The sequence below is a fragment of the Macaca nemestrina genome, chromosome 11, assembly GCF_043159975.1.
Source record: "Macaca nemestrina isolate mMacNem1 chromosome 11, mMacNem.hap1, whole genome shotgun sequence".
Lineage (NCBI taxonomy): Eukaryota > Metazoa > Chordata > Mammalia > Primates > Cercopithecidae > Macaca > Macaca nemestrina.
In genome coordinates, this window is record NC_092135.1 from 18,010,219 (window position 1) to 18,036,245 (window position 26,027).

Sequence of the window (26,027 nt, forward strand, 5' to 3'; positions counted from 1 at the left end):
ACACACACACACACACACAAACACACACATGTGTCTTGGCTCTTCAACTAAGCCATCAGTGAGTTCATGGTCTCCCTACGGGACCCTGTTTTACACTTCCTGATATCCTATCATTTCCTGATGCCTGGTGCCTAAGTAGTAACTACATTAGGCAATAGCCAAAAGTGGATGGACTTTGTTACCAGAGATCACCGATGTGAGCTTCTGGATCCTGGAGAGACATATTAGTAGAGCCCTTTCTCAGTGATCATTTCTACCTTTGCTGTGGTTTGCTGTGGGTGTGGCATGGTACCACATATTAAGAGAACTGAAGAGGGCCAAAGGGACAGAGATCTTATGATTGTTGCAATATTGTTAGCAGGCACTGTGTACACACATTTCCTGTGTTGTCTCATTTAATCCTCGCCACAACTCTCTGAAATAGAAATATCATTATCCTCATTTTCTAAAAGGGAAGACTGAGGCATTGAGGTTTTCATACCTTGCCCAAGTTGCCCTGTCAATATACCATTCTGATGCCCTGCCCAAGTCCAAGCCATCATGCCATGATGCCAAGTGAGCCCTCTGGCAATGAGCAGAGCTCCCAGAGATACACAGAACCCCATGAATCCCAGCGAGTTATCATCAGTAATAGTGATTCTTCTTAAAATTCTTCATAAAAAATGTGTATTAGCTTCTCTTGCAACATTATCTTAATTATGTTGATTTAACAGGCAAAAATACAACCGGTCTTCTGCACTATCCAAAGTGTATTTTCCTCATTGTTTATTTTTAGATTACTACCCTGAATGATTCATATACTTTAAACATTCTTACTGTGAGAAATGCTGTAGAAAATCTACAATTTTAGTTAAAAAATAGAGATAAAGAATGAAGCTGGCCGGGTGCAGTGGCTCATGCATGTAATCCCAACACTTTGGGAGGCCGAGGCAGGCAGATCACAAGGTCAGGAGTTCAAGACCAGCCTGACCAACATGGTGAAACCCCGTTTCTACTAAAAATACAAAAATTAGCTGGGTGTGGTGGTGGGCACCTGTAATCCCAGCTACTCAGGAGGCTGAGGCAGAAGAATCGTTTGAACCCAGGAGGCGGAGGTTGCAGTGAGCTGAGATCGTGCCATTGCACTCCAGCCAAGGCAATAGAGTGAGACCCCATCTCAAAAAAAAAAAAAAAAAAAAAAAAAAAATTAAGCCCAGGGTTTCATTCTTCCCATTTTTAAATAAAAACTCCACACTTAAAAAACAAAACAAAACAAAACAAAACAACAACAACAAAAAAAACTCTTGACCTTAAGGCTATATTATAGATTGGATGCCATTAGGTCTTTATAAATGTTTAAAGTGACAACATTCCACTGAAATTCAATTCAAATCTAACTTGAGAATATTTTCATTTAATGGTCTATCTACACTGATAGAATTATTCAGTAAAATAAAAAAAACAGTGATCCACAAATGTTCATGTCATTGTTTTAAGCCTTACACTTTTCATTATATATTTATTTGGCAATTGTGTTTTTTCAAGTTACTCCTTTTATGTCAATGAGAGTTAAAAAGCCATGCTGGTTAAAGTTTTGCCAAATAAGCACAAAGCTAACCCCAGCTAGAGGAAAAAAATGCAGAGCCCATGAATTTTTAAAAGTTCATACATAATATATCATAAAAGTAGGATGAATAATATGGGATGTGGGTTTTAATAAAAAGCTCCTTGACCATTTCTCAGAGACTCTGAGATATAATCAATATCCAAAAAAGGTGTCTTGGGGACAAAACCAAGATTTATGATATTTCTGTGGAGAGTGACACTTTCTGCTTACTATATCAGCTGGGGGACATGATATTGAATTTCAGAGAACACAAGAAAGGAAGGTATTTTTATCTGCCTGACAATGCTTCAAGGATGTGCTTTATGGTTCGCTTGTGACATCATAGTTGATGGAAGGAAAATAACAACCGAAACAAGTGTTCTGAAGGCAACTGGGAAACTCACGTGCAGCTCAGCATCAGTTCGTGACTGTGTCAGACTTCGGCTTCTTTCCACCTCTGAAAGCAAATCTCCGGATGAAAGATCCAAGAGGCGTGAGTGAAGTTTCTAGGTAAAATCAAGCAGAAACATTAAATAGCGATAATTTAATTACTTGTTTCAAAATCCTGCCTTGGACAGTTAAATCTCAAAAGAGTTGGCATTTCCAAATTAGATAATACATGTCCTAATTTTAAAAAGTTTATTCTAGTTTATCAGTGTTCCATACACGTATATGTATGTGCATATGCAAATTACATTTTGTAAACAATAATCATGCTTTTACAGTCTGTCAGTCTGCCTTGGAAGATACGTAGTAGAAAAATATGAGTAGTAGTTAAAAAATAAGCAGTAGGAAAACTATGAATACTCTGATGTATTTATTGGGTAGTATGAAAATTAACATTTGATATTCACATTAAGAAAACCAATCACCAAGTTCACCTTATTATGTTGAGCAGTGGTTAAAATCTGAGCAGATAATTATAAAAGTGACCTTATTTCTAAACAGCATTGATCTTGTGAAATCTTCCCTTGGACACATTTTAGCTCAAAGTCATTAATGTCATCTGTTAGGAACAATTAATGTGAATAGAAAATAATTGCATAGGGGACCTGGGGACTCTGAGGATTTTGTACATTAATATTCACGTGCTATTCAATTATATACTGAATTCTTTATTTCAGTTTTGTTTGGGAGGCCTGCTAAGCCAGAGACATTTCACTGTATTAATCCTGATACTAATTACTAAGGCTTTTCTGTGGACATTAAATTTGATCTGTTTAATTGCAAATACAATAAAACTCGTGATTTATGCCTAATGTTTCAGCTAGGCGATGACATTTTGAAAATGGCACTTATAGCCTGGCTTGTCTTGGTTACAACTTTTGCGGCTCCAGATGCTAAAAAAATCTAATTGAGTAAGTAAATAATGCGGCTAAGCGTGCCTCTCTCACTTCTGAAAAGTTTTTTCTACTTTTTCCCCCTGGAGAGGCCCTGCTGCACACTGATGCTGATCTAAGAAATGCCTTTGCTTCTTTGCCACTAAGCAATGTTAGAATCATCTTAGAGGGCAGGGCTGTCCCACAGGTCACTCTGTCCCAGCATATCTACCATGTAGTCAGCAGGGACTACAAACTCCACTAAAATGAGCCACATTCTCTCTGTTCCCCATTCGACTCTCTTTAGGCTGAACTTCCGTGAGAGCCCTGAGTACTTGGTTACTTGATTATTCAACAAACATGTATGCAGCTCCTCCTGAAGGATGGCATTGTGACAGGGCTGCATTCTATCCTCCTGCAAGTGTAAAGGTATTTTTTTGCTGTTGTGGGTTGGCCAGTTCTCCTTCTCAGTGGACCTTCCATTTGTGTGTCTGTGGAGGTCCTTTCACAAAAAAAGAAAATAATTTCTACACTGATTGCCTGTTGCTTTGAAAATCCAAATTTCTTCAGCAGAGCTAAGACCTCCATAGGTAACCAAAACCATGACATTGTTTCTGGACAGTTTTTAGAATCCTAATCCTATAATCTTCAAGCTCTAGAATCTGACTTTCCTGGGGGCAAAGATAGAATTTATCTCATCTTGTAATCTCTGGGACCTGACAAAATGCATCATACTTAGTAAGCAGCCCATTAGTGCTTGTTGTAGTCTATAAACAAAAAGACGTCTTTATATTTGACTCACCCATATATAAGTTTTAAAGATTGAGAGAGTGCCAAAAGAATTTCAATGTTGTGAGACCTAAGAGTACATTTATCAATATGCAAACAGGACAAGAAGTTATGGGAAATGACATTCAACAAAAGAAATGATTTTGAGTGGTATATCATGTGATTTGAGAGAAGAGGCCTCAATGGATTAGCTATCTGACTTATTCAGTTCATGAATGCACTTCATTATTACTTCTCAGATACATGATGTCACGCTTTCACCTACTGCATGCATATATGCATCTAAAGCCCTGCCCTCCTCAAGGCTGTTTCAGTGGCTTTTATCCAAATGAGTCCCTTCCCTTCACTAAAATAGGGAAGGTCTGCATGGGAGAAAGGAGAGGTCCTGGGGCAAGGGCCAGGAGACCTGAGTTCTAGCCCTGTTGAAGGTATACATTCTACAGGATCTCAGGAATGTAACTGAACCTCTTAGTCTCAGATCCCTCATCTGCGAAAGAAAGATAGAAAAACTTAAACCAGAGCTACCATTTGATTCTTCGGTCCATTACTAGGTACATACCCAAGGGAAAATCAATCATTCTACCAAAAAGATACAAGCACATACATGTTCATTGCCACGCTATTTACAGTAGCAAAGACATGGAATCAACCTAGGTGCTAATAAGTAGTGGATTGGATAAAGAAATACGGTACATATATACCACAGAATACAGCCATAAAGAAGAATGAAATCATGTCCTCTGCAGCAACATGAATCCAGCTAGAGGAGGCCACAATCCCATGTGAATTAATTCAGAAACAGAAAACCAAATACTGCATGTTCTCACTTACAAGTGGAAGCTAGACACTGAGCACACATGGACATAAACATGGGAACAACAGACCCTGCAGACTAATAGATGGGGGGAAAGAAAGGGGGGAATGGGTTAAAAAACTACTTAGTAGATACTGTGCTCACTACCTGAGTGAAGGGACCTGTATCCAAAACGCAGCATCATGCTATACACCCATGGAACAAACCTGCACATGTGCCCCCTGAATCTAAAATAAAAGGTGAAGTTAAATAAAATTCCTAACAAAGTCACAACATCCAATGACAGAATTATAGGCATCAATAAGTGCATATTTTCAGAAAAAAGAAAGACAGAAGTGGCTATTTAATCCACTACCACAGGTAGAGAGAGGCACGGTCATAGTAAGAAGGGAAAACAAATAGGATAATATGCTGAAATTCACACAGGTTAGTTTATTGTTATACCTGACAGTTGATGGTAGGTAATTTCTTAGATAATAAGGCACAAATGAATCATTCATTGTTATAGTTTTCATACATATAAGGCAAATAAAAATTGACTTAGAAAATAAAATCTGTTTACATTTTTTAAAAAACCATTTACATTTTTAATTATTATTTTATGTTTAAAAATTTTTAATTATTATGGGTACAAAATAGTTGTTTATATTTATAGAGGTGCATGTGATGTTTTAATACAGGTATACAATGTATAATGATCCAATCAGGGTAACTGGATTACCTATCATCTCAAGCATAATAAAATCTACTTTTGTGTTAAGGCTATAGGCAAAGAAATGATAGGTAAATATCACACAACTTCACACAACTTCCCTTAAATAACTATGAAAGCACACAATGCCATAGAGACTACATTTCTTATGATAAGAATTTTTAAAATAGGCTTATATTTTCATCATATACATATAATACACAGGCGTGTGTGTGTATAGCATCACTTTGTATATTGATGTTATATTACTGGTGCTTCAGTGAAAAATAGGTAGAATGTATACATGAGAAATTTAATTAAATCACTGTCAAAAAGAGCATAACTGACATACGAAGGCCATGACCTCTTAAGAGGAGCTCCCCAGCTTAGAGGGCAAATTCTCCATCACATACCCATGTATAGTTCATATTTACTGTTAGTGTTCATCTGAATAAAATCTCATCGGAAATACTTTAAACTTCCTATCTTTAATCTGCATCTCCCAGTGAATTCTGGAGTTAGACATGCTTGGTTTGTTTTAGGCATGAAAAGTAGCAGGACTACTCAGCATGGGTTTGAAATAGGCCTTGCGTCACCTGTCACACTGTGTCAGTAACTGAGATTCAACTGGGTTTCGGAGATAGAGACTCCGAATTTCACACACTTTCAAACCAAAGGTAAGCGAGGGATATTTTTACTCAGATGCTTCCTTTGACGGTGGTGGTCTAACCCTCCCTGTCAGACTGGCTTCAGTCTCTGGAATGTGCCCCTCCCCCATCTGAGTTGATCTCTGGTCCATTTTTCCATGGCACACCCTCCTCCTCCTGCCCCTAGATCCTGTCCAGTATTCAGGACGACACTGAAACCCTCCCTGTAAAGTCATCTATCCTCTCTAACCCACAGTGGATTCCCTGCCTTGAGGGATTGGACCGCCTCTCATTTCGGTCCTTTATCCAAAGTACACTCTTACTGAGTTGTTCTCTGTGTAGGTTCTATCTTCCTAACAGGATGATCAGCACCGGGAAAATGCAGGCCAATCCCTTAATTTCTACATTGTCCCAGTGGCAGGGACGAGCTGGGTGTCACAAAACCTCGGAAACCTTGGCCCTCTTCTTTCTGGGTTCATGGCTGGCCTGCATTTCCCAGCCTCCTTGACAGTCAGGTGTGCCCACATGACATATTTAGTTCTAGGTCATGGAGCCTGAGCAAAAGTGACATCTGTCCTTTCTTGCCGGGCCCAGGAATACCTCCCTCAAATAGTCTTCCATGCTCTTTATCCTCCCACTGGCTTGATGCAGCCAACTCAGCACAGCAACCTTGGAAGCCACTTGTTGAAGATGAAGCCAACCAGGTATAAGGAGTTTGGCTTCTTAAAGTCTCAACTGGAAGAAAGCTACTCTGGGAAAAGAAACAGTCTTTTTGGACTTGACACGAGGAAGATATCAACTTATACTGAATTTGGGCCATGATTCATTTGGAGTTTGTTGTTATTGCTGACATTGACCTGGCTGACACAGCTCTCTCTGTAGCCTACAGGATAGCCACTCAAGAAATATGCATGTTTCTATGTATATATTTCATATGTGTACATATGTGCACACAAATGTACCGATATACAGGTATTTACACATGGATATGTAGTGCCCACGTCAACAGCCCAAGGTGACACCCCCACCGAAGATTCTAGCTTCACAGGAAAGAGATTTGCTTTCTGTCACTATATGCAAGGGCAGGGGTCAGGAGATCGTGTGAAGAGCTACGATGTGTCACAATTTATAACAGAACGCATGGCTCATACAGGTGCAAAATACCAAGCTAAGCTTTGGGGACCTGACAATGCCAGCGCAGTCAGTGCCTGAACCACACATTGGGTGGGTAATATTTGGTGGGTTCACTTGCCTTCAGTCAGTCAGGTTTATGTTCTCTGTGCAGTTCTGTATCTGTAATTCAAGGCAGAGACATATCCCCCTCAACAGACTGTGCCAAGGACTGGCTGTCCTTTATCTGGCAGGATGAAGGTGGAGTAGACCCTTCAGGGTGGTAGTGACTGATACTGCAGCTCTCTAGTTAATGACGGCAGCAGAGACTGGAGACTGAGGTGCATTTGAGCCTTTCAGAGCTGGGCTGGAGAGCCAGGGTTTTCCATTTCATTTTCCTCAGTTCCTCGGATGCTCCGTGAAGGCTTGTTGCACTTGGTAGAATTCTGCCTCTAGATTTTTACTCAGCACCATGGTGATGTCTTAATTTTAAGGCAGTGACTCCTAAGGCCAGGAAGACACTGAGTCCTTATTTATTGATGCAAGTTGAGGTTAAAAAAATAGCTCATCTAAGAAATTTGGGCAACACAAGAAACCATGCTGGACAAATCAAGTAAAATAGATCGGTGAGCAGCTTTTGCATTTACTGATGTACTTCCTGAAGGTTGAAGAGGAATGTATGAAATTTTTCATGTCAGGATTTTAGAAGTTATTAACTCAGCTTTAGAAGTAGAGAGGAAAGTACAAAAGGGATCATTTCACCATGGTTCTCTTCTCTTCATTCAGATTTGGTGAGAGAATTAATCTACCACCATAATCATGCATATAATTAGTCTCCCTTCTTTTTTTTTTTTTTTTTTTTTGAGACAGAGTCTCGCTCTGTTACCCAGGCTGGAGTGCAATGGTGTGATCTTGGCTCACTGCAACCTCTGTCTCCTGGGTTCAAGTGATTCTCCTGCCTCAGCCTCCTGAGAGGCTGGGATTACAAGCATGCACCACCACACCTGGCTGTTTAGTAAAGACAGGGTTTCACCATATTGGCCAGGCTGGTCTCGAACTCCTGACCTCAGGTGATCCACCTGCCTCAGACTCCCAAAGTGCTGGGATTACAGGCATGAACCACTGAACCCAGCCCCTCCAACTATTAAAAGCCAAATATCTGCACAAAAGAGAAGTTTTAACTGTTCAGCACCTGATCCGAGAGAAGGGACGCCAACAGCTGCCCTGGCCTCTCCCCGTCTCGGTGAGTCCTCACCTGCTCTAGCCCACTGTCTCTCTGGGTTCTGCTGTGCCTTGTCAACTTGGCTGGCTGCTTATTTGGATCTGGCCATGTGTAGGGATCACCCTCCCTCAAATCTAGTGGCCCGGATGTTGGGTTGATTTCTCGGATGAAGAACTTACTGCTTTTTCAGCTTTAGTTTTGTTTTCAAATCCACTTTGGAGAGCTGTTCTCACCTCACAGCTTCTAGAAAGCTTCCTAGAGCCCCATTTCTGCTTCCTCAACTCTGTCCTAGGTGGGCTCTGGGCCCAGGGTTTGATGCCCTTTAAGCCCAACACAAGGGAAGCAAACCTGGAGTGAGTTATTATGAAATCTCCTGAGTATCTTTTGATATTGCTAACTTCCTCTGATTTCCTGTTAAGTTCAGCTTTCTAGAGGATTTGGTGCATGTTTAAGAGAAGCATTTTAAATACGACCCTGAATAGGTATACTCAGGTAAACAAGCTTTGTTCCTTCTGTTGGGTAATAAGACAATTTCACAGGTATGCATAAAGATCTCCAAAAGGAAGTTCCAGGAAGTTTTCTAAAACAGCTTGGAGCCTGATGAAAATAATTTTTCTGTGGAAGCCAAATGATCTTCCATAAAAACCCCAAAGTTTTGCCTTATTCACACACTAGACTTACATTTTTGCCACACTCAGAAGTGTGATTTTTCATCAGTCCCTCCAGAATCCCATCAAGAGAGATTGTGGCAGATCCCTAGGTTCACATTTCACAAGTTTCATTCTATTCCATTAAGAATTTATTATAAAACTGAGCATTACATAACTGCATATTATATAACTGAGTATTATATGGTCATTTCTTAGATTCACAAAAATTTGAGACCAGGACAAAATCATTTTGGATAAAAGCTGATGTTTAATTAATTATGCCATTATTTCCATTTTGGGCTACAAAGATAAAACATAATATCTGCGTTCAGCCTTCCTGCTGACTTGACAGTGTGCCTTCCGAATGTTCTTCTAGAGACCCTTTAAAAAAATGTCCATCATAATTTGATCTCACTTCAGTGTGTGAAAGTTTTACAGCTAATTTTTTTTAGCCATCTGCAACAGTCCTTGTTGCAATTATTATTTTCCCTGACAACTTTTGGACTTGCCTTGCATATCAATGTTTAGCTGCCCTGAGTGCATTCTGTTTTGCTCTGGATGGTGCTTTGGCAAACGATATGGCTCTATCTCTTTTCTACTTCTCCAGGACCCAAGGTTATAAAATATTTTTGAAACAATTATTCCACAGCTATATTCAAAACCTTCTTCAAGGGTCCCCACTTCCATGACAGCCTGATTATCCAGTGGCTACCTAAGGGAGCAGCATTTGGTTTGGTGATTAGAAAGTTTATTCATGGTCTCTGCAGCTTAGACTGATGACCACAGCATCTCATACCAATCCTTATCTGCTGCAATTCCATTAACAGTGCCCCGAGGCCCACAGGGTGAGCACCAGTGGGAGGATGGATGAGGATGAAAACAGCAGACCTTGCCCTCAAGAGCCTCCACTCTAATTAGTCCAACACTAATTTATGCTTTATGCTTTATGAAGCATCTACTATGTGCAGAGTCATGACTATGAGCTATGAGAGACTCAAGGAAGCTCATTAACAGAGCTGACAATATCCCTGAGCAGACCAAGCACACAAAGGAGAAAAAAATCCAAGAATTCTTAAGGCAGAACATGCAAACAAGATCACAGTAGAGTCAGGGCGCCATGCAGCTAGAGGTGGTGGAGGCCAGTGTATTCACCACACAGTTAAGTATACGTAAGAGAATATTCTGTGCAACAGGAACTTAGCTCTTCCTGCAGAGCTCCCAAATCTCTTTGTTTGAAGTCTTTACAAAAAAAAAAAAAAAAAAAAAAAACAAAAAAAAAAATCAGAAATATTTCAGAACTAACAGCAAAGTGACAGAATGTTGAGAAAAAGGACAGAAGGTTCAGGCTCCCATGGCAGGCCAGTCAGACCTGTGGACAGGAGGACAGCCGAAGAGTGACTCGCATTTGCTTGCCAAGCCTGAGTCTCTGAAGCTTCCCTTTTGTCTTCTTCTGTGAATATGATCTAAAGGAGGAAGTGATTCAGCACAGCCTGAGCCTATTCTGGGATCTAAGAGACACAGAAGTGCCCTGAAATTTCCATTTTCATCACTAATTACTTTAACAGGTACTTTAATAAGTGCTTTCCAATTGCCCCCGCTGTTTTGTAAAATTATCCACACTGCATTTTACATTCTTAATCAAGCTTTATTTTTGAAAAGTTCTGACTTTCTGAAGATTTTGCCTTTTACATGTGGGGGAACACATTTTTTCCCTCTGATTTCACCAAACTAAAAGGATTAATTAGTGGGGGGAAAACCCCCCAAAACTTGATCTATTTTTACCAGACCTATCGGAAGCTCCACTTACGGTCACTAGAGTTCAATGTATCACTTATTAGAAAGAAATGAATTACCGCTTCCTCTGTGTGGGAAGAGACACTCTGTGAAGTCCTTCCCCTATTCTAATCTCATGAATCTTCATACTACTGTGTGGAAGAAGCTATCATCTTAGTTTTTAGAGATGAAGAACCCAAGATGACAGAAGCGAAGAAAGGCATCTGAAGTCACGATGCTACATATATTTCAGGAAGCAGGAGAGCCAGGATTCTGTCCCAGACCTGCTTCCTTCTAAGTCCAAGCTCTTCCTATCACTGTCTGCTTGCTTTTTCTATGAGGGGAGGGACGTGATACCATCATTGCTATCTTTTACAAGGCAAATCCTATGGAAGTAGCTTATTTCTGCCTAAATGTTAAGCCCACAATTTGAGCAACTCCCATCGAATGAATTATGTTGCCTTGGTGATTTTCCTTCCCAGGTTCTGCTTTAGAGGCAGATAATTGGGAAGGAAATAATAATAATAACAGCGACAATAATAGCTGTGAACACTTATTGAGCTCTTTTTAGCACTAAATATGTGTTTCACATATGTTATCCTTTTAAATCCTCATTACAATCTACAGTAAGAACTACCATACCTGTCTTACAGGTGAAAAAACTGACATATAGAGCTAAAAAAATCTTGCCTAATGTCACATAAATAGTATCTGAACCCTGGACAGTCTGACTGCAGAGTTCATGCTCTTAATTCTACCCAGTTAAATCTGGTTAATGATGGTTTGCTATAGACAATTTATTAAACTAACAATAAAAATTAATCAGACAGTAAAATGAACTGCATTAATTAAAAAATAATTACCTCTAAATACAATGTGATATCTTTGTTTGCTAGACTCAAACATCATTCATTCATTTACTCAAAATCACGCTTTCCTTATTATTATTCCATTGTTACCACTATTGGTATTTGATTGGTATTGTCAATTTCATTTGCTTTTTAGATCTCTACATTCTTTCCACGGAAGCATAATTCCATATGTAAATTTGGACCTAACTGAAAAAATAAAACTATGCAAAAAAAATTGGACATTTATAGAGTGCTCACTTGCAGGCTAGGTCTTGTGCTAAGTGTTTACATTATTACTATTTTTAAAAAATTTAATTCAATATTTTGTTTTATTTTTTATTTTTATTTTTATTTTTATTTTTTTTGAGACGGAGTCTGGCTCTGTCACCCAGGCTGGAGTGCAGTGGCGCGATCTCGGCTCACTGCAAGCTCCGCCTCCCGGGTTCACGCCATTCTCCTGCCTCAGCCTCCCGAGTAGCTGGGACTACAGGTGCCCGCCACCTCGCCCGGCTAGTTTTTTGTATTTTTTAGTAGAGACGGGGTTTCACTGTGTTAGCCAGGATGGTCTCCATCTCCTGACCTCGTGATCCGCCCGTCTTGGCCTCCCAAAGTGCTGGGATTACAGGCTTGAGCCACCGCGCCCAGCCAATATTTTGTTTTATTTTTAATTTTCCATATTGAGGTACAGGTGGTATTTGGTTACATGAGTAAGTTCTTTAGTGGTGATTTCTGAGAATTTGGTGCACTCATCACCCGAGCAGTATACACTGCACCATATTTGTCATCTTTTACCCCTTGCTCCCTTCCCACTCTTCCTGCCAAGTCTTCAAACTCTATTCTATCATTCTTATGTTTTGCGTCCTCATAGCTTAGCTCCCACATATCAGTGAGAACACAGGGTGTTTGGTTTTCCATTCGTGAGTTACTTCACTTATAATATTAGTCTCCAATCTCATCCAGGTCACTGCAGATGCTGTTAATTCATTCCTTTTCATGGCTGTGTAGTATTCCATTGTGTATATATACCACAGTTTCTTTCTCCACTCATTGACTAATGGGCATTTGGGTTGGTTCCATGATTTTCCAGTTGTGAACTGTGCTATAAATGTGTGTACAAGTATCTTTTTTGAATAATGATTTGTTTTCCTCTGGGTAGATACCCAGTAGTGGCACTGCTGGATCAAATGGTAGTTCTACTTTTAGTTCTTTCTTTCTTTTTTTTTCTTTTTTTTTTTTTTTTTGCGATGGAGTCTCACTGTCTCCCAGGCTGGAGTGCAGTGGCGTGATCTTGGCTCACTGCAAGCTCCGCCTCCCGGGTTCACGCCATTCTCCTGCCTCAGCCTCCTGAGCAGCTGGGACTACAGGCACCCGCCACCATGCCCAGCTAAATTTTTTGTATTTTTAGTGGAGATGGGGTTCAGTGTGTTAGCCAGGATGGTCTCTATCTCCTGATCTTGTGATCCACCTGCCTCGGCCTCCCAAAGTGCTGGGATTACAGGTGTGAGCCACCACGCCTGGCCCTACTTTTAGTTCTTTAAAGAATCTCCACACTGTTTTCCATAGTGGTTGTACTAGTTTACATTCCCATCAGCAGTGTAGAAGTGTTCCCTCTTCATCACATCCACTCTGACATCTACTGTTTTTTGCATTATGGCCATTCTTGAAGGAGTAAGGTGGTAGGTGGTATTGCATTGTGGTTTTGATTTACATTTCCCTGATCATTAGTGATATTGAGCATTTTTTCACATGTTTTTTGGCCATTTGTATATCTTCTTTTGAGAATTTTCTATTCATGTCCTTAGCCCACTTTTTGATGGGATTGTTTTATTCTTACTGATTTATTTGAGTTCATTGTAGATTCCGGATATTAGTCCTCTGTCAGATGTATAGATTATAAAGATTTTCTCCCAGTCTGTGGGTTGTCTGTTTACTCTGTTGTTTCTTTTGCTGTGCAAAAGCTCTTTAATTAGGTCCCAGCTATTTATCTTTGTTGTTATTGCATTTGCTTTTGGGTTCTGGGTCATGAAATCCTTGCCTAAGCCAATGTCTAGAAGGGGTTTTCCAATGTTATCTTCTAGAATTTTTATAGTTTCAGGTCCTTAATTCATCTGGAGTTGATTTTTGTATGAGGTGAGAGATAAGGATCCAGTTTTATTCTCCTACATGCGGCTAGCCAATTATCCCAGCACCATTTGTTGAAAAGGGTGTCTTTTCCTCACTTTATGTTTTTGTTTGCTTTGTCTAAGATCACTTGACTGTAAGTATTTGGGTTTATTTCTGGGTTCTCTAACCTGTTCCTTTGGTCTATGTGCCTATTTTTATACCAGTGCCATGCTGTTTTAGTGACTATGGTCTTATAGTATAGTTTGAAATTGGGTAGTGTGATGCCTCCAGATTTGTTCTTTTTGTTTAGTCTTGCTTTGGCTATGCAGGCTCTTTTTTGGGTTCCATATGAATTTTAGAATTTTTTTTTCTAATTCTGTGAAGAGTGATGGTGGTATTTTGATGGGGATTGCACTGAATTTGTAGATTGCTTTTGGTAGTATGGTCATTTTCACAATATTGATTCTACTCATCCATGAGCATGGGATGTGTTTCTATTTGTTTGAGTCATCCATGATTTCTTTCAACAGTGTTTTGTAGTTTCCCTTGTAGAGGCCTTTTGACTCCTTGGATAGGTATATTCCTAAGTATTTAATTTTTTTGCAGCTATTGTAAAAGGGGTTGAGCTCTTGATCTGATTCTCCACTTGGTTGCTGTTGGTGTATAAAAGAGCTACTAATTTGTGTACATTAATCTTGTATCTGGAAACTTTGCTGAATTCTTTTATCAGTTCTAGGAGCTTTCTGGAGGAGTCCTTAGGGTTTTCAAGGTAAATGATCATATCGGCAGCAAACAGTGACAGTCTGACTTCCTTTTTACTAATTTGGATGTCCTTTATTTCTTTCTCTTGTCTGATTGCTCTGGCTAGGATTTCCAGTACTATGTTGAAGAGGAGTGGTGAGAGTGGGCATCCTTGTCTTTTGCTGGTTCTTAGAGGGAATGATTTCAACTTTTCCCCATTCAGTATTATGTTGGCTGTGGGATGGTCACAGATGGCTTTTATTACATAAAGGTATGTCCTTTATATGCTGATTTTGCTAAGAGTTTTAATCATAAAGGGATGCTAGATTTTGCTGAATGCTTTTTCTGCATCTATTGAGATGATCATGTGATTTTTGTTTTTAATTCTGTTTATGTGGTGTATCACATTTATTGGCTTGTGTACGTTAAACCATCCCTGCATTCCTGGTATGAAACCCACTTGAACATGATTAATCGTTTTTTTGTTCTGTTGTTGGATTTGGTTAGCTAGTATTTTGTTAAAAATTTTAGCATATCTATGTTCATCAAGGATATTGGTCTGTAGTTTTCTTTTTTGGTTATATCCTTTCCTGGTTTTGGTATTAGGGTGATGCTGGCTTCATATAACGAATTAGGAAAGGTTCCTTCTGTTTCTTGCGGAATAGTGTCAAAAGGATTGGCACCAATTCTTTGAATGTCAGTTAGAATTCTGCTGTGAATCCACCTGGTCCTGAACTATTTTTGTTGTTGGTAATTTTTAAATTACCACTTCAATCTCACTGCTTGTTAATGGTCTGTTCAGGGTATCTAATTCTTTCTGGTTTAAGCTAAGAGAGATGTATTTTTCCAAGAATTTATCCATCTCTTTTAGGTTTTCTAGTTTATGTGCATAAAGGTGTTCATAGTAGCCTTCATTGATCTTTTGTATTTCAGTAGTGTCAGTTGTAACGTCTCCTGTTTTGTTTCTTAGTGAGGTTATCTGGATTTTCTCTCTTCTTTTCTTGGTAATCTTGCTAATGGTCTATCAATTTTATTTATCTTTTCAAAGAACCAGTTTTTTGTTTCATTTATCTTTTTATCTTTTGTATTTTTCTGTTTCAATTTCATTTAGTTCTGCTCTGATCTTGGTTATTTCCTTTTTACTGCTGAGTTTGAGTTTGATTTGTTCTTGTTTCTCTAGTTCCTTGAGGTGTGACCTTAGAGTATCAGTTTGTGTTCTTTCAGTCTTTTTGATGTAGGCATTTAGGGCTATGAAATTTCCTCTTAGCACTGCCTTTGCTGTATCCCCAAGGTTTTGATAGATTTTGTCATTATTGTCATTCAGTTCAAAGAATTTTTTATTTCCATCTTGATTTCGTTTTTGACCCAATGCTCATTCAGGAGCAGGCTATACCATTTCTGTGTATTTGCATGGTTTTGTAGGTTCCTTTTGGAGTTGATTTCCAGTTTTATTCCACTGTGGTCTGAGAGAGTGCCTGATATAATTTCAATTTTCTTAAATTTATTGAGACTCGTTTTATGGCCTATCATGTGGTCTATCTTGGAGAAAGTTTCACGCACTATTGAATAGAACGTGTATTCTGTGGTTGTTGAATGAAATGTTCTGTATAAATCTGTTAAGTCCATTTATTCCAAGATATAGTTTATATCCATTGTTCCTTTGTTGACTTTCTGTCTTGATGACCTGTCTAGTGCTGTCAGTGGAGTATTGAAGTCCCCCACTATTATTGGGTTGCTGTCTATCTCATTTCTTAGGTCTATTAGTAATTGTTTTATGAATTTGGGAGCTCCAGTGTTACGTGCATATATGTTTAGGATTGTGATATTTTCCTGTTGGACAAGGTCTTTACCATTATATAATGTCTCTGTCTCTTTTAACTGCTGTTGCTTTAAAGCAGTTGTTTTGCCTGATCTAATAATAGCTACTCCTGCTCACTTTTGGTGTCCATTTGGATGAAATGCCCTTTTCCATCCCTTTAAGTTTATGTGAGTTCTTATGCGTTAGGTGAGTCTCCTGAAGGCAGCAGATGGTTGGTTGGTGAGTTCTTATCCATTCTGTGGTTCTCTATCTTTTAAGTGGAGCATTTAGGCCATTTACATTCAATGTTAGTATTGAAATGTGAGGTACCATTGCATTCACTGGGCTCGTTGTTGCCTGTGTACTTGTTTTTTTTTTGTTTGTTGTTTTTGCTTTTTAACTTGTATTTTGTTTTATAAGTCCTGTGTGATTTATGCTTTAAAGAGGTTCTGTTTTGATGCGTTTCCAGGATTTGTTTCAAGATTTAGAGCTCTTTTTAGCAGCTCTTATAGTGGTGGCTTGGTGATGGCAAATTATCTCAGCATTTGTTTGTCTGAAAAATATTATATCTTTCCTTCATCCATGATGCTTAGTTTCACTGTATACAAAATTCTTGGCTGAAAATTTTGTTTGAAGAGGCTGAAGGTAGGGCCCCAATCCCTTCTAGCTTGTAGGGTTTCTGCTGAGAAATCTGCTGTTAATCTCATAGGTTTCCCTATATAGGTTACCTGGTGCCTCTGTCTCAGAGTTCTTAAGATTCTTTTCTTCATCTTAACTTTGCACAGCCTGATGACAATGTGCCTAGGCAAAGATCACTGTGTGATGAATTTCACAGGTGTTCTTTGTGCTTCTTGTATTTGGATGTCTAGGTCTCTAGTGAGGCCGGGGAAGTTTTCCTGGATTATTCCCCCAAATACGTTTCCAACCTCTTAGAATTCTCTTCTTCCTCAGGAACACCGATTATTCTTATGTTTGGTTGTTTAATGTAATCCCAGACTTCTTGGAAGCTTTGTTCATATTTTCTTATTCTTTTTTTTTCATTGTTTTTGTTGGATTCAGTTAATTTGAAGACCTTGTCCTCAAGCTCTGAATTTTTTTCTAATTTTTCAATTCTATTGCTAAGACTTTCCGAGCATTTTGTATTTCTAAAAGTGTTTCCAAAGCTTCCTGAATTTTTGATTGTTTTTTAAGCTATCTATTTCCTTGAATATTTCTCCCTTCGCTTCTTGTATTCATTTTTGGATTTCCTTGCATTAGGCTTTGCCTTCTCTGGTCCCTCCCTGATTAGCTTAATAACTAACCTCCTAAATTCTTTTTCAGGTAAATCAGGGATTTCTTCTTGGTTTGGATCCATTGCTGGTATACTAATGCGATTTTTTTTTGGGGGGGGTGCTGTTAAAGAGCCTTGTTTTGTCATATTAGCAGGGCTGGTTTTCTGGTTCCTTCTCATTTGGGTAGGCTCTGTCAGAGGGAAGGTCTAGGGCTGAAGGCTGTTGTTCAGATTCTTTTGTCTCATGGGTATTCCCTTGATGTAGTACTCTCCCACTTTTCCTATGGATGTGGCTTCCTGTAAGCCAAACTGCAGTGAACTGCAGTGATTATTGTCTCTCTTCCAGGTCTAGCCACCCAGTGAGTCTATCTGGCTCCAGCGGGGTACTGGGGGTTGTCTGCACAGAGTCCTGTAAGTGAAATGTCTATGGGTCTCTCAGCCGTGGATACCAGCACCTGTTCTGGTGGAGGCAGCAGGAGAGTGCAGTGGACTTCATGAGGGTCCTTAGCTTTGGTGGTTTAATGCTCGATTTTTATGTTGGTTGGCCTCCTGCTAGGAGGTGGCACTTTCCAGAAAGCATCAGCTGTATTAGTGTGGAAAGGGACCAACAGTGGGCGGGGACCTAGAACTCCCAAGATTATGTGCCCTTTGTCTTCTGCTACCAGGGTGGATAGGGAAGGACCATCAGGTGGGAGTGGGGCTAGGCACATCTGAGCTCAGACTCTCCTTGGGTGCATCTTGCTGCCGCTGCTGTAGGGGATGGGGGAGAGATTCCCAGGTCACTGGAGTTGTGTGCCTAGGAGGATTATGGCTGCCCCTGCTGAGTCATACAAGTTGTCAGGGAAGTGGGGGAAAGCTGGCAGTCATAGGTCTCACCCAGCTCCCATGCAAACCAAAGGGCCAGTCTCACTCTTACCATGCTCCCTCCCACCCTGCCCCCCTCCCCTTCAACAGCCCTGAGTCTGTTTCCAGGTGGAAGGTGAGACAGGCTTGAAAACTTGCCCCAGGCTACCCACCTCCCAGCTGAGAAAGAAAAAAGGCTTGGTTCTTCCCCTGCACACCAGATTTGCGCCCTCCTCTGAGTTCTGGCCAGGAGGTGTCTGGCCCTGTTTAAATTGTTACAAAGTTCAGCTACAGATTTCCTTCTTCCTGTGGAGTTTCACCCCCAGCTCCTCTGGCCACCCTCCTGATGGATCCCTGTGGTGCCATGCAGAAATGGGCTGTTAGGGGACAGAGCAAGCTCCCAGAGCCTTTCTGCTGCTTCTTCTACTCCTGTATTTCACTCAGCTCTCTAAACTGACTCAGCTCCAGCTAAGGTCAGAAACTTCTCCCACAAACAGACCTTCGGCTTCTCCAGTGGGGTGTGTGTTTGGGAGAGGAGGGTCTCCCTTTCCCACTTCCGCAGTTGGGACACTCACAGTATTTGGGGCATCTCCCGGGTCCTGCAGGAGCAGTGGCTTCCTTTGCAGGGTCTGTGAGTCCTCTCAGGATTGCTAGTTTGTTCTTGCAGTCGATCTAGAGCTAAAATTCATAATATGAGCCTCCACATGCTGCTCTGTCTGGAGCTGCAATCTAGTCCTGCCTCCCGTCCACCGTGATGAAGGTGATATGCATTATTTTTCCTTATTTAATCCTTATAGTCACTTTATGAGGTAGAAACTCTTATCAACTCCATTTTTCAAATGAGAAAACTGAGGGACAAGAGGAGCTAAGTAACTATTAAGTCAAGGATTTCAACCTGGACATGAACTGAAGGGCTGCCCCTATGGCACCTCATTCTCTGCCACTATATTGTCTTATCCACGTTTGAATGTTGGGGTACAATGACGAACAAGCACACTCCCTGCATCAAGGTGTTCATGGGACAGGCTGAGCAGGCACCTGCAACATAGTGTGCTGTGGGAACCCTCAGCAGAGGGGTTCTGGGGGTTCTCCTAGGGAAGCTGTAGCTAAGTCTTAGCACAGCTAAGAGATGTTACGGAGAAATAATTACTCAGGAGAGGGGGCTGTCTTAGTCTTTTCAATTGGTAAAACAAAATACCACAAAATGGGTGACTCATAAACAATAGAAATATATTTCTTGCAGTTTTGGAGGCTGTGAAGTCCAAGATCAAGGTGCCAGCAGATCCAGTGTCTGGGGAGGGCCTATTTTCTGGTTCATAGATGGTGCATTCTCACTGTATCCTCATGCAGTAGAAAGGACAAGGCAGCTTTCTGAGGACTCTTTTATAAGGGCACTGTCCCATTCATAAGAGCTCTCATGCTCATGATCTAATAGCTTCCCAAAGTCCCTGCCTCCTAATGCCATCACCTTGGGGGTTAAGATTTCAACATATGAATTTGGGGGAAGATACAAACATTCAGGCCAAAGCATGGGTCAAAAAAGACAGAAAGGTCTTTCTGAGAAGAGCATATGAAAAGGTCCAGAGAAGAGAGAGAATGTGATATTTTCTGCAAAAAGTTCAGCAAGACCACAGAGGCAAGTTCAAGAAGGGAATGGTGAGAGACATGTCTCAGCAATCAGGAACCTGGGTCAAGTCACACAGTGAGCAAGTAAGTAGCTGAGTTAGGATCTGATTCCATCACTTTCTCCAAAATACATGCTTTCCTCTACTCCTTTGTCTACCCCATACTTTTCCCAATGCTGGCCTTGGCTGTGGGCCTCCATTACTCTTATCTATGCACAGAAAGGAAAGGTCTAGAGGAAGAGACTGCAGATGGGTCTCTGGGAAGAAATGTAGACACAGTGGACATTCACACAGCTTTGATGCCTTCTCGGTATGCTTCTTCCTAAAAGGGGTGGCTGGGGAGGTAGGGGGTCAGTCCAGGGCCCTCAATTATGCTGCATGCTAGAAAAGAGCCACTAGCACTCCAGAGATCCATAATTGGCAATCCTGAAGACAGGCAGTGACTCCTCCTGCGAAAACCAAATGGTTCCATATGTTATCCAGATGGTCAGCAAGAAACTGTACGTGGGCCCTGCTCTTGCAACTACAATGAGGAGACATTAAAATCGAACGATTATCACTCCACTTTGGAAGATAACCTCCAAAGAAGGGAAAATGCCGTGTCAGTGTTTTGGAAAACCAAAAAAAAAAAATTATGTAGAATTATTTATAAGATGGGTGCTTACTTACATTATTAAAGGAAAGATTAGAACAAATGAAATTCAGAGTTTGAGAGATTACATAATCACTGGGACCTTCACAGCCTGCAATATTGACTCTCACAGTATTCCGCTGCATGGGGGCTGGGAGAATAAAGAGATGAGAGTGGTGATGAAAAAGTGACTTTCGTGATGTGCACTCATCTGCATTTTACAGCTCAACGTCCTGGTTTTAATAGGACATGTTGCTGGAGTCCCATTCATTTTAAAACATTTGTGAAGATATATTACATAAATGCAATCTCTGGCTGAATGTTCAATGAAAGCCCATCGTCTCACTTCCCTTGATAGTTAATACTAAGTTGTGCATTATCAGGGTTTCCAACTTATTACTTCAGTTTGCCTTATAGGCTTTGTTGCTACAGATCTGCATCATGGTTTCCCTGTAGCTTTATCCCTAAAGTAGTTTTTTAAATCCACTGTTACTTTACCCCATGGTAAGAAACGCCTTGTGGTATTATAAACGAGCAGTTGAAAATTGTTATTTATGTGGCTTCCTAATAGCAATTTGAAATATAGGGCATAAAATTACTAGCTTACAACATTGTTCAATATTAACAGTGGGAAGGGTAATATGTAAAACAGACATTAAAGGATTAGCTGCAAAATACATTTCACTAAGCTAAATCATTTCTTGGCAAATGGCAGTTTCCAGCTAATACGCAGGATTCATCAAGTCAAGTGGATTTATTTTTATTTTTCTATTAGTTTGTTAAATATATCCTATATTTAAACTTCAATTTTGCAGATTTGTTTTTCAGGCATATTAGGGGAAGCTTCTGAAAACAGAATCTGAGATAGAAGTGATCCACTCAACTCAAAACTACTCATCGATTTCCCCAGCAAATCCTCTGAGTTGACTAAAGATGGGATTGTAACATCTCAGAGAAAAGTGCATGGCTATGACATTGCAAACATTTGTATGACAGATTAGGAAGTTACAACTGCATCAGAAATTTCACTAAAAACGCATATCTTCCCCAAGACATAAAACAATGTTTCCATTGTTTTTGCTTCAGACTCTACAGACAGGCAACACTCTGTTCTAATCAAGCATGTCTGAAGTTGGGTAAACAATGTGAATCTGTGAAGCAGGCACCCAGAAAGAAGGCGAAGAGAAATTCCTAATCTCCTAGGGTGGAAATTGTGAAGTATTAAGCAGATATTCGATGCATAAATATAAATAACATAATCTCTCTATTTTCTTCTGAGACAGTCCGTAGTTACCATAATCCTAAAATTATTCTGTCTTCTTAAATCCCTAAAGATTTTTTAATTTTCATAAACAACTTTGATGGAAACTTTTTTCAAGATGCAAAGTTATCTTTCTCTGAGCTTTCCTTTCATATTATATACCATGTGCGGTATTTGCAACCTCAGAGAATACCAAAAATGAGTTCTTATTTTTCAGAGAAATTGGTTATGGATCTATAAATAACTATTACAAAGAAATGAGCATTATAGAGAGAAGAAGCTGCTCTTAGACTCATTTGAGAAACTATGGGGAAGTTCAGATTCCCAAGAGTAATTATTATGGTAAAATTAAGGGTTTGCTTTGAACACTTGTTAGTATTCAGCCGATTTTAAAGACAACAATTTTTTTCTTAGACTGTGGGTTGGAGACTACAAATATTTCTCCTTAAATGCCCCATGTTAATAATTCCAGGGGTTTAAAAACATTTATTACATATAAATCTATACTGTTTTATTTAGCTATTTCGTGTGGGATGGTAAATTGATTTCATAAACCCTTTCCTATTGGTAGAAAACTAAGGAAATCAGATGCCCTTAAACTTGAATGCACAAAAATTTAGTCATTGTGTAACATGTGAATCAGTTATTCAAAAAGCCAATGGTTGAGTCACAGAAGACGTCACCAAGCCCAGTGCATCATCAAGCTCTACACTGGAGCAAAGCCCAGGTCCACACACTGTGGCTAATGTTAACTGCCTTATCAAAATACCTCAATTGACTGGAATCCAAAAAACCAAAATTCTCCATTAGAGCCGACATATTTAAAACAAAGAGGATAATAACTATACAACTAGCTTTTCAACATGCAGGAGAAAACCTGAGTTCAGCCTCATGAATGAGCTTCCCTCTCCATGGCTATAAAGCAGGTGACCACAGGTGTCATCATAATCTTGGGTTTAAATCCTGGCTTTGTGTGACTAGGGCAAGCCACTTCATCTTTTGAGCCTTCATTTCCTTTAGGGACAAAATACCAATACTAGCTCACAGGGGCTTACCGGTGATTTCAAATTCAAGAGATGGAGCTCTTGGATTCACAAGGTTGTGGTGAGGGTTTAATTAAATGCTTGAAGACTGTTAGCTGTTTTTAGGGCCTGGGGCACAATTTGTGGGGCTCAGAGAATCACCTCCACTGAAGAATCACCTTTTTGGCAGCAAGCTAAAGAAAAAGTGCAAAGTCAACAGCAGAGTGTTCAGCTGAGGTAGAACAAACACAAGTAGCAAGGGGAAGAGGGGATAGGTAAAGACTCCAGGAGGTTCATTTTGCCAATGCTGAGTCACAGTTGTTTTACAGTCAGAATGTCGGAAGCAGCTTGCTGGAAGCCCCTGCTTGTTTCAATGGATTTCCTTTCCTGTCTCCGCAGGAGGGCTGTCCATGCCCTGAAAGGCACTGCTCCCTTGACGGAAGTACGGGAGGACTTCCCTGCTGAGGTGGAACACTGGCTCCCTTACAAGATGGCCTCCTGTGATGGTGAGCAGAGCTAGTGTCTTCATATTCTTCCCTCTCTTCACCCACCTGACATTTCTGCCCTGCCTCACTTGCCTGAACACTCCTCAGTTTTCCTGATCTTGAAGCTAACTTGGATGACACTTGTCCTGTTACTACCCATGGTCCCTCATATGACACAGAGCTATGGACCAGCTCTTAGTAAAATGTCTGGGCAGACAATCAATGAAGGTGTATAAAATGGCAAATGAAGACTTGAGAATTCTACTCCATATAATCCTTCCTGATCAATCTCCAGGAACTGACAGTTTCCTTTGCCACAGCACTATCTAGACATGACCTCTCAAAGATACAAATAAAGAAGAGCGTTACATTTCTTCTATTCCCTTCCTTGAACTGCAAATGTCTATAATTACTAAGTATAATTACAACTGTTATTATACTGTCACCGCGTGGTACTGGCAACATATATCTTACAATATGAAAATCCTTAAACAACTTCTTTCTTACTCGTTTTACCCAGGACCAAGATAGACTATGCCACATGGCACCAAAGTACCATGTAGCCTGCTGTTGGTCCATGGAGTGACTGTGGGAGTTTTAAATTCCTTTTCACATTTACTTCTTGAATCTGTCACTAGACTCCAGAATCATCTGAAGGAATCAGGCAGTTCTCAATATGATCTCATTATTGACATTTATGTTGATCGATGTTGGCTCTTACAAAATTGGAATCTACAGATCAATTTCCTTATTAGATTCTTTCTCACTGCTGCCATAATCATTTTATCACACAGGCTGCTGCTATCAGATGCTGGTTTATCACTATGTAATGGGACAAGCTAAATTAATTTCTCTAGTATGTTATAAGAAATAATAATAAAAAAAATTCCTGGTTTTAAATCTCACTTTTCTCAAATCTTAAGAAATTCCCTGATGTTTTTGTGTGTAAAGAGGTTAATTTGAACTTATTGTCCCTTAACACTGTGCTCCATGAGAGACCAATGGTGAATTCTAAGAGCAACTCACAATTCTCCTGGAAACTGTTTTTCCTTTCCTTTCAGAGAGCTTCAGATGTCAGATTAACCTTGGCCAACTGGATAAGCAGGGGATAATGTCAGTGCCTCTGGGAGGGTCCCCAGCACCTGGCCACGTAGCTCTACATAAAGGAGGAGTAACAGAGCCTCCAATGCTGCTTCACCCACAACTGACCGTATGATGGCCAAGAAAATATCAGCGTGGTTTGTGTCCACAGAACCCACCCCTGCTCTTAGGAAGACAACTCAGAGTGTATGCTTCACTAAGAAATGCTTGGGAATGACATCAAATATAAAGCACATTTATCCAAATATTTTCTAAAGGTTAATGTTAAATTCTTTTTCTTTTTCTTTTTTTTAAGACAGTGTCTCACCCCGTTGCCCAGACTGGAGTGCAGTGGCACGATCATGGCTCACTGTGGCCTCCACTTCTCTAGCTCAAACAATCCCCATGCCTCATCCTTCTGAGTAGTTGGGACTACAGGCACATGCCACCATGTCTGGTTAATTTTTGTATTTTTTGTAAAGGTGGGGTTTGCCATGTTGCCCAGGCTGGTTTCCAACTACTGGGCTCAAGTGATCCACCTGCCTCGGCAGTGTGGATACCTTGAATCCCAAAGTGTTAGGATTACCAGCATGACACCATACCCAGACCTAATGTTACATTCTGTTTAGGAAGAATAATCTAAGCAATTGCCCTGTCTCTACAGACTTACAATTTCTAGGACATGAATAAAGAAGATTCTCAGGAGTTTCCGACATGAGACCTCAGGAATCCATGAATAGGGCCGGGCGCAGTGGCTCGTGCCTATAATTCCAGCACTTTGGAAGGCCAAGGCAGGCAGATTAACTGAGGTCAGGGGTTTGAGACCAGCCTGGCCAACATGGTGAAATCCCATTTCCACCATAAAAACAAAAACAAAACACAAAAACTAGCTGGGCTTGGTGGTGTGCACCTGTAGTCCCAGCTACTGGGGAGGCCGAGGTGGGAGGATCACTTAAACCCAGGAGGTGGTGGTTGCAGGCAGCCGAGATTGTGCCATACACTCCAGCCTGGGCGACAGAGTATGACCTAGAATTCAATACATTAATTTTTTTTTTCTTTTGAGATGGAGTCTTGCTCTGTTGCCCAGGCTGGAGTGTAGTGGCACAATCTTGGCTCACTGCAAACTCTGCCTCCCAGGTTCAGGCCATTCTCCTGCCTCAGCCTCCCAAGCAGCTGGGACTACAAGCGCCCACCACCACGCCCAGCTAATTTTTTGTATTTTTAGTAGAGATGGGGTTTCACCATGTTAGCCAGGATGTTCTCGATCTGCTGACTTTGTGATCCGCCTGCCTCAGCCTCCCAAAGTGCTGGGATTACAGGTGTGAGCCACTGCGTCCGCCCAAATTCAAGACATTTATAAACTTGGAGGGGAAAAAAATGCATCTTTAGTTTCATTAAACTTGAACCAAAATTCAGTATTTCCTTCAGTTATGAATGGAGGCATCAAACTACAGTGCTATAAACTTGTGACTTTGTCTCCAACAGAAATTACAGACATTTTATCATATTATAGTTGTTGAAAATATCCCTAAATGTTGTGTATGTGCATCACTATTTAAAAATCATGTGAAACTTGCATCTTGTGCTTGTTATTTCATGCTTTAGAAAGGAAGCACATGTATTACCATGTCATATATGTTTTTCCAATATTTTGGCAACTGTACTTCAATGCAATTGGCTTTCTTTATAATCTTGTCTTTTATGCATTAAAAGCATT

The 26,027-nt window shown here is 40.3% G+C and overlaps 1 protein-coding gene and 1 long non-coding RNA gene across 4 annotated transcripts in view; one reads left to right on the forward strand and one right to left on the reverse strand.

Annotated features, from left to right (window-relative positions):
• The window catches only part of LOC105492540 (NCK associated protein 5), an 891,224-nt gene that overhangs the window by 126,062 nt on the left and 739,135 nt on the right, over positions 1–26,027 (reverse strand). For all 3 annotated transcript variants that reach the window (XR_011610241.1, XM_071073805.1, XM_071073806.1), the window contains exon 11: positions 1,990–2,091. Coding sequence is in view for 2 of the 3 variants with exons in the window: in XM_071073805.1 (XP_070929906.1) it covers positions 1,990–2,091 (102 nt within the window). In the remaining variant the exon portion in view is untranslated. The remainder of the gene's footprint in view (positions 1–1,989; positions 2,092–26,027) is intronic.
• On the forward strand, positions 1,989–24,448 carry LOC105492539 (uncharacterized). The gene is made up of 4 exons (XR_011610248.1): positions 1,989–2,095; positions 3,212–3,333; positions 23,145–23,251; positions 24,292–24,448. It is a non-coding gene; the product is annotated as an uncharacterized lncRNA (long non-coding RNA).